The sequence below is a fragment of the Cricetulus griseus genome, chromosome 5 (assembly GCF_003668045.3).
Source record: "Cricetulus griseus strain 17A/GY chromosome 5, alternate assembly CriGri-PICRH-1.0, whole genome shotgun sequence".
NCBI classification, from domain to species: domain Eukaryota; kingdom Metazoa; phylum Chordata; class Mammalia; order Rodentia; family Cricetidae; genus Cricetulus; species Cricetulus griseus.
The window spans coordinates 157,039,565-157,052,806 of NC_048598.1; the positions used below are offsets into that span (position 1 = coordinate 157,039,565).

A 13,242-nucleotide genomic window follows, 5' to 3' on the forward strand; every position below is an offset into this window, starting at 1 on the left:
TCTGTGTGTGTGTGTGTGTGTGTGTGTGTGTGTGTGTGTGTGTGTGTCTAGACCAGAAGTCAACCTTGGTTGTCCTCCTTGTGTTGCTCTCCACTTTGTTTTGAACTTTGTTTTTATTCATGTGTATATATGTCTGCCTGAGTATATACCCCATATGTGTGAAGATGCCCATGGATGCAGAGATCCCCTGAGTCTAGAGTAGCAGGCCTTTGAGAGCTGCCTGATGTGAGTGCTGGGAACCAAATCTTCTTAACCACCGAGCTATCTTTCCAGACCCTTTACATTATTTTTTGAGACTGGGTATCTCACTAGGATCTGAAAGTCCTAATTTGGCTAGACCGGCTGGTCAGAGTCCCAAGGACTCAGCAGTCTCTATCTACTCAGCATTGTGGCATGCAACACCGCACCTGGTAGTTTCCCAAAAGTTCTTGGGATCAAACTGAGGTCCTCACACTTGTGCAGCAGGTACACTGCCAACTGAACTATCACTATAGCCCTTGGTTTCCTTTCATTGGTGTAATCAAATGTCCAACTTGAAGCAACTTACAGAAAAAGAGATATTTTCTTCTTTCTTTACAGTTTGAGTATAGGCCGTCATGGAAAGGAAGACGATGTGGGGTGGTATGTAGCAACGGGAGTTGATCACATCAACTCCACAATCAGAAAGCAGAAATGAATGCCAGTGTTCCACTTGGATTCTCCTTTTTAATTCAGTCAAAGGCCTTGTCCTGTGGGATGGCACTACCCACTCTCAGGGCAAATCTCATTTCCTAGCTAAACTTCCTTGGAAGTGCTCTCACAGACATTTCCAGAAGTATGTCTCCTCAGGAACTCCGACCCTGTCCAGTTGACAATCAGTATAAACTATTACGCTGAAATCAGATTCCTACCTCATCTTTCTCCAGTCCTCTTGTTGCTACACTATGGTACATATAAAGGGGTATAGATCAAAGAGACCTCCATCCTACTAGCCTCTTCCTTCTTTGTGTCACTTGGCTTTCCATGTAGCATAAACAGTAATTCTTTATTTACTTAGAAGAACACTTTGAGGGCAGAAGCAGCCTGGGATTACACTGGGAAATAACCTGCCAAACACCTGCTAAGCATGTACCTGTTAAAACCTACACCTATGTGCCAGTCTGCCGGAAATTCTGTCATAGCGATTGCTACATTGTGTCTGTGAAAACAGGATAAGGTCATCCACACACAGAGGCCCAGTGGCAATAAATATGTCACTTGCTGGTGTGATGACCGTATACAAACTTTTCCACTTGTCCAATCTGCTTCCCCAGGATTTTTGAAAAATGAAGTGATATTTGTGAATGTTTTTATGCTTACAAAATGCTGTGTTAATGTTAGGTATGATAATAGACTGCCTTCATAATCACAGGTACAGTATGAAAGCATAGTAAGACCAAGATTTCTCCTCTTAAATTTGTTCTGAAGTCCCAGATTTTCTGCAGTGCCCAACCAGATTTCCCTGGGGAACCATCTCCCCAGCTCTGTACTCAATGAATTTATATATACAGATGAATATATGGATATATATCTATGTGGTTCTGGCTACATCTGGTAATATTAGTTAACCCTAATTCCCCCTTTTAGTATATTTTAAGTCCTTGAAAAATAGAAAGTGATTCCTTCAGTTCTGCCTCTATACCAGTCCTGCCTGAGTTTCTTTCCCACAAACTGCAGAGTGTTCCCACAAAGGAGAAATTAGGAAGCCTTTGTAGCTGTGACTAGTGGAAATTGCACTTCTATTAAAAGCTATTTGTGGCTAGAAGTATCCATCTCAGGTACAAAGTAAAATGATGTAATCAACTTATTCAAAGACATAAAGCTATTATATAAAATGCCATTAAATATCTCCCATTCAGTGTTAACAAAATACAGCTATACATTTTCCTGAGGTTGTCATTTGGCAATGTTCTTGTCCTCAGTGGCTAATGTGTTCTTCACCAGGTTGGCAAGTGGAGTATCAAGGATGCATGACCTTTTGAGATGCTGTTGTCTTCTGCTTTCCTTGGTGTCATTCCTGTGTTTGCAAATGCTAAATTTCTCCATTTATCAGTTTCTCTAATTTTTGGTTTTGTTTTTTTTAACCTGCTAGCAGCATGCAGTGCTGTGTTCTGCTTTTCATATTCTAGAGTCACACGGGAAGCCTGACCATCCAAGTGATAGCATGGGATTGGAGGTTGGAAGCGATCACTTCACCTTAGCCATAGAGTGGGGAGTGTGGTTTACTGGCTACATAAAGGAATAAAGGATGAAAGTAAAGAGGAAGGGATGTAAGATCATATGTTCAATATATATATACATATATATATATATGTATATATATATTATTGTTATTATTATATCTATTATCATTATATCTATTTGGCTCTTTGGCTCAAATTTTTCTGTGATTATTGAACCTTACCATCAGATCAAAACAAACTGCATAGTTGAGGATACAGCCAATGGTGGAGGGTTTGCCTAGCATTCACGAGGCCCTAGGATCAGTCCTCCAGATTGGAATATGAGAAACAAAGAACCCTCCTATAGGTTTAATTGAACGTGGAATCCTATCACTCTAGAGGCAGAGGCAGAAAGATGGACTCCCAGGCTAGCCTAGACTCCAGAGTGAGATATTTGTCTCAGAAAATAAATAAGGCATTGAAGTGAGTCAGCAGGTAAGGCCCTTGCCACCAAGTTAACTGAGTTCTGTTGCTGGCACTCATATGGTGGAAGGAGAGAACCAACTTCCAGGAGTTGTCCTCTGACCTAAATATACACAGTGAGAGAAAAAATAAATAAATATGACAAGTAAATTAATTAATGGAAGTGTGCACAATATCCAAATATGTCTTAATGAACTTGTCTAATTTTGTGAACTTGTTGGGGTTCCCATTTACCTATGCAAGTCAGTTTTAAATCCCAGTCCTCTCCATCTTTCTGAGCCTTCCCAAGCAGAATGGATGAAGGTGGGACAGAAAGAAGATGGTGGAATTTGCCCTGGTCCTGTGGCAGGCCTGTATGTTCTTTGTACAGGGAAATGAGTCACACTAAAGCGATGTAAAAGTGTTTTCTGGTACCATCTGCCTTTGGCCTTCCCTTAGTGTGGGGATCTGTCACTGTGGGATAGACAAGCCAGCTCTTGACACTCTTGCAATCCTTCTAGGAAACAGCATCCTCCATTCCGCTGCTGATAGTGTGACCAGTGCAGTACAGAAGGCAAGCCAGGCCTTGAATGAACGTGGGGAACGGTTAGGCCGAGCAGAAGAGAAGACAGAAGACATGAAGAACAGTGCTCAGCAGTTTGCAGAAACCGCACACAAGGTGAGCCAGCAGAAAGCAGGATCTCCATGCTGGGTTATCGGGGGCCATAGTGCCAAGAAACTTCGTATGGTGAGAGGGAACATCAGCCATTTGATAGGTCATTCCATGATTACTAGGGCCTAGAATTTTTCTTCTTCTACCTGGTTTGTGTGGGTCACCATCTTCTTCCTAATGTCTTCATCTCTTTCTCTGACCTGACTTTTAGCTATTTTAGGTAACAGAAAAAAATCTTTTAATTACTGCCCCTCAGGTCACCGAAAGAGGGACAAATGTGATAATGTCTCAGGATATATCTCTTTCCTTGGCCACAGCTGAAAGAATTGTAGTGGACTTGAGTCTTCTCAGGTGTCCTTTCCCACTCTGTCCCTTTCTCATCCTGTATCTGCCATGTGTCATTAGCTCTTCACTAGACATAAAGCAAGCCCTGGCTTCAAGGCTAGCTTCCACTCTGACAGGGGATGAGTGTTGATTCAAGACCTCAGTTCTGGATCTCTAATTTTGACAGAGGTGGCAAGATAATCTCCTGGCCCTGAACTCTGAGAAGGATTCCTCTTATATGCCTGGAAACTTAGCACACATGTTCATCCTTTTGCTGAGAATTGCTTTTTAGAAGGGCATGGGACTATGCACTGGCAGTCCCTATCTAAGGCAAGCATACACAGAGGGGAAGAGGAGTCCCACTGCTTGGGCGATAAGGAAAATTTATGACTGTACTTGTACCCCATATCAAAGAGTAGTTCATTTCTAACTGACAATTTGAATTTATGTTTCTGGAAACCATTTCTATTGGTGACATATTGGCCTGTCAGGCTCATGATCAGGACCTTCAGATAGTTTTTTCACTGATCTTTGAGGGAGAATAATTCAATTAGCCTCAACACAATATACCACTTGTGCTGGGGAACCAGAAAAGGACAACCAAGATGCAATGAGGAAAATATGTTCCACTGAGGCAGAAGATGCCTCTCCAGATCTCCAGACTGGCTCCTGGTGGATGTTTATGCTGTCCTTCCTCTGTGATCCTCTTTACACACAACTGTCTAAGTGCCAGAGTGACTCTCTGTCACAACTGTGTCTTAGTACACTTAGTGCATTGCCTCTGAAACCCAGGTAGAGTTCCTAGAAGGAGAACTAGCCAACTGTTTAAGAAAGGAGATAGACAAGCTGGAATCAGGACCTCACGCCTGTGAGCTGTTACAGAGGTCATAAACTCAGATGCACATTTCTCCAGAGCTTTGTGTACAGGGGAAGTGACAGCATGGGAATCTGAGAGATTCCCCAGATGCGGTAATACAAAAAGCAACTTCACTTATCCAAGTGGGAGATAGAGAGCGGAAATCTGGAGATAAATTCTTAGTGTTGGGGAAGAGAAAGCCAAAGGAAGTAACTTCCCAACTGTCCTAAAGTCCACAAAGGGTGGGTTGTCCAGGTGATTATCTCTCCTGACTTCCCACAGAATTGTGCAATTGATGGTGTACTGATAAAACTCTGTTAAAACAGTTTAGGCTAATGATTAAACCATGAACCAGGTTACCAAGGAAGCTGTGAAACTATTCTTCCTAACGTGGGGGAGACAATACCTGGATGTCATCCACATAGGCGTTCTTCTCAGGAGGGGTTGTACAAACACCCAAGTTCTTGGCTGTGGCAACCGTTTCCCTGACACTGTGGCCAAGTTTACTGAATGGTTGGGAAATAACATGGTACAGTAGTGAATGTCCTACATTTGAGCCCAGCTCTGTCACTCACCATCTGAGTGACCTTGGACAAATGCTAAATTACTCGAAGTCCATGTTTTCTCAGTAAAACAGAGGCAATTAATTAAAAACAGCACCTATCTCCTTGGGTGCTGAGATGAGCATGCACATAAATCTAAATTGTTTATGATTTATTTCAGTAGACATAGCTTCTGCCGAGCCTGTCCCATTTGGTCACATAATGAGCTCAGTAATGAGGCTGGAGAATTATTACAGATGACTGAGAGTCTTTAAAACAGCAAGAGAAAAGGAATGCAGATGGAGAGTATGTGATTCAAACTCAAAAGGATAGAGCAGTGTGAAGTTTATGGTATCTGAACTGAGAGCAGTCCTCATGAGACCAGTAGTTGATGAGACCATCGAATACACGGGTTTCTCCAGCTTTCATCAATGCAGGCGAGTCATCTGGTCTTAGTGGAGAGGGCTTAGGCAAGAGAAGTTAGCATTGCAATTGGTTTGCCCTCTGGAAGGAGTTCCCAGGGGAGAAGAGACACTGTAGAGCTCCTGAGAGAGTGTGTGTGAGAGAGTGTGAGACAGTGTCAGAGCTACACTTGCAGATTTCTGAATTGGGATATAGACTTAAAAATCACTAGCCTTGGCTGTATTCCTAGTGAGCAGGTTGACCTCTTTAGATAACATGTGGCTACTTTCCCAGGGGCAAGAACTGCCAATTTGTCCCCATTGGTATAAGCTTACCATGAAGATGTCATTTCACTGGCCAAGCACCAACCAGGCCGGCCGGGAAGAAGAGACTTCAGAAGTGAAACCAGGCCTTTTCCACCCCCACCCCCCCAGACATGTGTGGCCTGTTGACTCATCAAGAGTGGGCTGTGTTTACAAGAGGAGGACACAATGCACATGGCAGAGAACAGTCATCCCAGGTGATAGTTCCTCTGAGGACAGCCAGTATGCACTGGAAAGTGTGGCCTGTTTTTCTAGATTACAGTAGAAAACAATCTTTGGTCTTCTGATTTTCCCGGGACCCTGCAATGACCCAGAGTGAACAATGTAAGAGTGAACAAATCATTTTTATATGACCACGTTTTCGAGTTGTATAGGTGCTGGTTCCTTCTAGAGCAGAGAGGGACAAGGTACTTCTCTCCTGTCCCAGCACCCTCCTCACCCCAGCTCTGGTTAGCCTGCCTTCAGGAAGTGTGGTTCCTTCCTGTGCTGTGGGTTTGGCACAGTCCCAGCCATTAGAAAAGAGAAACTCACGACAGAAGCAGCCCTGTTCTCTTCCCCCTGCCCCCAAAAGCTCAAGGGTGCAGTGTATTCTGGGTTTTGACAGCCCACCATGGGGACTGCGAGTCAGCAGGCAAGAACATCAGCCACACTAGTCATCCACAAATTACATTTCTCACAGAAAAGAGCACTGATCTGGCCTATTCTGCACCAGCCCACATTTGTGGGGGAAGTGATGGCAACAGGCATTATCCTCTCTAGAAAGGGAAAACAGCCTCTCTCTCTCTCTCTCTCTCTCTCTCTCTCTCTCTCTCTCTCTCTGTCTCTGTGTGTGTGTGTGTTTTTCTCTCTCCCTCCCTCTCTCTGTCTCTGTCTCTCTCTGTGTCTCTGTCTCTCCCTCTCCTCCTTTCCTCCCTCCCTCCCTCTATCTCTATCTCTATCACTATCTCTATCTCTATCTCTGTCTCTCTCTACTCTCTTCTGTTGCAGTTGCTCACTTTGGACCTCCAGGCCAGAAGGGAAGGGACTCGGGCCTCTTAAAGCATGTCCCTAGCATCAGTAACTGTTTATTTTAATAACCATTATATAGAATCGGTTACAAATCATTGAGAGGTGGTTTCTGTGATGTATTCAGCAAATAAACTAGGAAGAATTGTTAGTGAGGAACTCCAGCACCTGAGTTAATCTGTGGCAGTTTTACAGGCACGGGAAACAATGGGAAGGCATGGGATTCTTGACTTTGGAGCTTGGGGTCTCACAGCAAAGTTGTATAGTCTGGTTTCATGATCTTGTCTGGTCTACTGCTCTTTCTGCTCTTAATCCTAAAGCTCTTCATTCCCAGAGACTTTTATAAACCAGAGTATTATCACTTCTTACCCAAATATGTATCACTAGTCCATTCAGACTACTTAAAGTAAGTAAACAAACAAACTGGTAGTTGATAAACAGTGAATTTCTCACAGAGAAATCCAAGATCAGGATGCCTGGCGAGGATCAGTTTCCTGATTCACTTATGGTGACCCATCAGAGTACATATCCTGTCATAGTGAAAAGAGAGTCTCTAATTCATTGTGAGGAATCTGCATCATTGTCCAGGTACCTCCCAAGCCCACCTCCTTATGCCATCTCATGGCAGTGAGGTTTCAGCACATGACTTTTGGGAAGACACGAATATTTGGACCATTACAAGACCTAAGTAGCAAATTGTCCTATCCAATTGTATTTCTGCAAAGTACAGTTGTCCATGACCCAGGGTATGGTTTGAGCAGCAGCACAATTATTCCTGAAGATGAGTGGCTATGTTTGAACTGGCTCAAGCCTGTTAGTGGAAAGTTAATAGCTCAATGAATACCAACACTGTAGCCTTGATCAAATATTTATGGTTGGTATTCATTACGCACGACACTTAACAGCTCTGTGTTTATTTTATGGACCTCATTGATTAAATAATATATGAAATCTGGAGGCAGAACAAAACAGTAGGCCTGACAATAAGGGACCCAGAAAGTGGCTGAAGTCTGGCATAGGTCTGAGTCCGAGTCCTACCTCTATCATTTTATTGTGTCAGTAACTAAATACATTTAATGCCAGGAGTTTCAGGCAACGCCACAATTGTTGGAAGAAGAAGAAGAAAAAAAAAGCTTTAGCAATCAGTATAGAAGTACTAAGAACTAAGAGGTCACAAACTCTGCCTCTGACAGTTGACTAAACATGACCATCAGCCAGCAAAGGTTTGGTGGAACTCTTCACGGGCACTACCTTACAGGGGTACCAAGGCTTTCAGTTAAGGTTTTCTTTGCAGACACTACCAGGATAGAGTCTGTCCATCCTCTGTCAGGTGCAGAAATCTTGACATTTTTTTTTTCCCAGTGGGAGCTCAGGGTTCTAACTTCTCTCTCTCAGCTACAAAGAAGATGACACTGTGACTGCCCTGGGCTTTGCTAGAAAGATGGGTATTGACACATTCCAGGGTGAGGCAGAGCACCGATAATTAGAAGTTAAGGTCTATTGTTCATCCTACTCAATAATACAATTTAATTGCCAGGAGCTTTGGACCTGGTTGAAAATCCAGCAAGCATATTGCAGAGAGGATTTTCGATTGTCTCTCAGCGTGCTGTTGCATTCTCACACTTTATGGGATATCATCAAATATTAACATATCAAGAGTGTTGCTTGCTGACATAACCGGTGACCTAGGAATCCCACCTGTCCCTAGGGCAAGTCGCTTGTCCTCCCTGTACACTTTGTTTCCATTGTTCCCCCAGTGGGATGAAAAAGCACCACACAGCATCCTCCACCAACACACACATATGCCAACAAAGCTGACAAAGTGCAGCGTCCTGTGCACATCTACCAGGAGCCACTGTGGATAGGAATCGTGGTCATCACCACACAGAATCTGTTGACATGTCTCATCCTAAATGTGGGAAGGAAAGGCATCGAGCCTCCCTACAAATGAGGTCTCATTTGTTTACATTGCCCTCCCTTTCTCTCCTTAGCTTGCCATGAAGCACAAATGTTGAGAAACTGCCTATCCTGGTAAACCTCTAAAGAAAATGGAAGAATTTGTTCAGCGGTGATTACGAGAATTCAGGACTGCTGCTTCCTTCTTTTCGTTTTGTTGGTTGGTTGGTTGGTTTTTCCAGTATCTGGACATTGAGTGATTTTGGTTTTTCATCTTCAGATGTCAATATGAATGAAAATGTTTTGTGTTTATACATTTCCCTATCTTGGTAAGAAATGCTGCAATAGCATCAGCTTCATTTTTATTTTTCCATTTGTGTGTGTGTGTGTGTGTGTGTGTGTGTGTGTGTTTCCTTTTAAAGGAAAATTGTTTTGTAGTTTAAATATGAAATTCAGACTAAATGATAAGCCAGGTCTAAACTAGCAAAATGAATTTTTTCTCCCTCTGAAACTAAGCAACAAAACAGTCAAATATGCTGACATTAGATGATGGTCCTTTACAAAATTAAAAGTCACACAGTGGTATCACTTACTTTCCTAGTCTTCTTAATTTGAAGAGCAAAGTTAAAATTCAGTATCCTGGGACTCAAGTCTATGCTATGGAAAACACATATATCAGGGAAAATAGCAGTATTGGATTTTGCTCTTTGCATATTAATCTTTTTTGCATGAAACATCACTAGCATTCACAAAACAAATCAGAATCACAAATAGAAATCTACTTTCTGAGATGAAGCATGAACATTTCTGCTCCTTCTTTCCAGTCTGATTAGTTGGAATTATCATATGAAGGATAAAAATTTGAGTGTAAAGCCCTATAGAAAAACCTACTTTAAAAATCTCTGTGTCTTTATGGATGTTTCTCTCTATTGTAATCTTCCCAAATTATAGTAGCTGACATGGGGGGACTTGTATTTCTAACAAAAATAACTTATCCAGGGTCAGTGAGGTAGATCAGTGGATGAAGGTGCTTATAGCATAACGCTGGTGACCAGATGCCAGAGAGTTGACCTCTGACCTCCACACATGTGTCATGACACACCATATCAAACACATACACAGATACAATGATAATAATGAATAAAGTTGGTTCAGGGCCACTCCTCTCACCCACTGTGTAGGAGTGCTGACAACCCAAACTTTGTTTTTATAATAAGCCCCTGTGTGTTTGCATCGGAAAAAAAATAATAATGGTGAATAAAGTAAAATAAAATAAATTATTTGTCTAGATAAAAATCTACATAAATCATAATGTGAAAAGATATGACTTCCTTTTTTTTTCTCTCTCCTTTTACAAAGCTATGCCGAATGCCAGAGGCACTCTTGCAGTAGCCTTGGGAAAGGACCTTTGGTTTCTTGGCATCTGGGTTTTGGAGGTTTGGATATTGTTTTTGTTTCCAGTTTATCTTGTGTCATTTAACATGTGCTTCTTGACAGATTACATGTTTGTCAATTTGGACTTGCCTGTTCTGGTACAGACAGCATGGTTACAAGCCTTTATATTGCTGTCAAATTGAACAGAGTTCTTCTGGATTCTGTGTTGCTCAAGGTAATAGTACACTTAGACTGTGGAAGTTTTGTTTTCTGAAAGGTTAAAAGCTAAACATAAAACAAAACAACCTATGTTTGTTCCTCATGAAGCAATGAGGCAAGCTACGTGTGCCAGATATTCACTGCAATGCATGGAGTTTTCAGCTGCCTGGGTCTTCAGGACCTGTTTTCTTCTTTCCTATCCACCGAGTCACCTATTTTTGTGTGATGTAGCCTCTGAGGCAGCAGCATAAATTGACTTTAGATTACTAATGCTGATTTAAATGCTTAAGTTCTCCTAATAATGCATCCTAGGGAAAGAGCACACTGTTCTTGGAATATCATGGGTATGGTATCAGGAGGATAGAATTTGCTGCAAAGGAGTTTGTGAATTTTCTTGGGCAGATAGTCCAGTTGAAAAACACACTGCAACATGTATATTGTGGGCTAGGAATGTTCACTGTATCTTACACTCTCCTTTAGGTGTCTTAACATTTTAAAGAAGCCAGGAACATGCCATCAGCTGATTATTGGAACTATCTGATTTCTAAAAAGATAAAAATAAAAAGCCCCCAAATATCACTCCAAACTGATTTCATTTGTAGACTTTAGCTTAGAAAACACACATACTCATCTTCCAAAACTGGATCCTAGTTTCAGAGAGTTGGTATAAATAGTTGAGGGAAGTAGTCTCACTTTCGACACACAACTCAAGGGTAAAATTGGTTGTCTGCTACCTGCCAAAAGCTATATGGCAGCTATTTCTGAAGGGGCAGAGGGTGAGGCCATGTGCATTCTGTGAAAGCTGGGCCTTCCTCTTCTGCATAATTCTTGTAGTTGCTTTTTACAAGTATAAGTGCCCTTCACCTTCCCTCTTCCCATTCTCTCTGTTGACGACCTTAGGCCTAAGTCTTGTTAGAAAAAGCCTGAACTGGAAGAAAAGCCTACCTGTAGCTTTTTTTGGCTGACCAATCAGCTTCCAGGCCATCACCATGACCTTGACCTATGGTGAATCTTGCTTGTTCTCCACCACACATGGGCTATAACAGCCACTGCTGCCCCTCTTCAACCATCCAGCCTCGTTTGGAGAAGCCCGTGAGAGCACACGTGAGATTCATTGCTATCCTTTTGTAGAAAGTACTGTAATCTAACCCACAGAAATTTGCTAAGAGGACTCCAGGCATTTGGGACCAAGCCATTTGGTTGAGCTTGATAGAAGATTTATGGTATTTAATTTATTTCTGCACTTCACTATGAATTTTGGAAATGGTGTCTTTCTCTGAAGGACTTTGCAAATTACATTGACATGCATAAAGGAAAGGAGCTTGCCAGTGTTTCTGCTTCTTCCTAGAATGTAGCTGTAGAGTTCTTCACTAGAATGATTAGATATCTATGTACAGGAACTATGCAGTTATTCAGGTTGATGCTTCATTTTAAAGAATGTACTTGTAAAACGTAACAAGATCAGTAGCTAACTTTTTTTAAGGTCTGATAAAAGTAAGATTATGTGTTAGACTTAAAATTATAGTGAAATCTGTCTTATGCTATTGTGAGTAGCAAAGGTTATGCATTTATGTAGAAACTTTTACAGAGTTTTCCCTAAATAAGAGAAAGTAGTAGAGATAGGTTTCACTCCTAACTTTCAGAATTGTGATGCTGTTAATCTGTTTTGTTCTTGGCTCCTCAGAAATTCTCGCTGACATTTGAGCACCATTTTTTGTTGCATTTGGAGACAAGTAACAGCTGTTCTGTTGGTTCACTATTACAGCAACTCAAATTTTGTCATTAAATATTTTAATTCTGTGGTGAAAGTTTTTTCTCTCTCAGTTATTTGTGAAACCTGTAAACCACCACCCAGCATGTGAACACCATCACACCTGTTATGGTGGTGGTGGAGGGGGGGAAGCTGTATGTGTGCCTGCAGACCTCAGCATTGAGACCAGACAATGATGAAATTATGGGAAAGCTGGAAGTGTAAAGAAAGATGGATGAGTGAAGCTCAGTGCAGAGCTTGACAGGTATTCAGCAAGAGCTGGGCTCTGTTTTCTGGAGCAGGTAGGCAGATCACTGCATCCTCTCCTGCTGGCATCAGTAATGTGTTCAGTTTAAGAGTTTGTTTTAGGAGACCCCATCACTCAGCAGACAAGTTATGTGTCCTACCAAACTGTAAGGTCCACTAGATCAGATAGTGTCCTCTTATTTCTGTGGCAAAGCAAATGTTACCCCATTGGTTTTCAACGGAAGTGACCTGAGTAACTTTGGCAACCCAATAGTCATCTCTGCCAGGTACACCCAGTGAAGCAGGTGAACTCAGAAGCCTACAGTGCTGCAACATCTCCAAGAAGAACCCGTGGTGATAGGGTTTGATTAAATAAGAACCTAGAATTAAGCTAATTGAACACCTAAAGATACCCACTCTTGTGAATAAAATTACAACTCAGCTGGCTGATCTATAAAAATTATTGTATTGTTAAAATTATTTTATTTGTTATCAACTATACATTTACTGACTCAAATTCTGAGAGAATTAATATAAGCCGATAAGGGTTTTAATCAATGGGCAATCTTCCCTCTGTTAACCACCAGGAATGTGCTTTAAAAAAAAATTGTGTGTGTGTGTGTGTGTGTGTGTGTGTGTGTGTGTGTGTGTGTGTGTGTGTGTGTTTTGAGACACTCAAAGGCATGCGCCACCATACCAGGCAAAATAATTTGATCTCTTACCAACATTATGTGCATAGACAAGCAGTCTGAGATGGTGAATGATATAAACGAGAAGAACGGTGATGGGGAGTTTCATTGATATATTTCCAACCAAAATTCAACTATGTAGATTTCTTATTGATAATCTGTGTGCCTCTCATTGGCATAGGATAGCATGGGTCGCAGACAAATGCAAGCTCACACACAGCCCAGTTGGCCATGTTGAGAAAAGAGTTGTGCTGAGCTCCCAGAAAACCCACAGAGGTCACTTGATCTAGAGATGGTACTT

General features: G+C 41.8%; 1 protein-coding gene across 2 annotated transcripts in view; it reads left to right on the top strand.

Annotated features, from left to right (window-relative positions):
• The window catches only part of Stxbp6 (syntaxin binding protein 6), a 228,478-nt gene extending 216,414 nt beyond the window's left edge, over positions 1-12,064 (top strand). For both annotated transcript variants that reach the window (XM_027419784.2, XM_035445054.1), the window contains exons 5-6: positions 3,164-3,321; positions 8,759-12,064. In XM_027419784.2, the coding sequence (XP_027275585.1) occupies positions 3,164-3,321; positions 8,759-8,782 (182 nt within the window). In that variant the 3' untranslated portion in view covers positions 8,783-12,064. The remainder of the gene's footprint in view (positions 1-3,163; positions 3,322-8,758) is intronic.
• Positions 12,065-13,242: the final 1,178 nt, after the last annotated feature.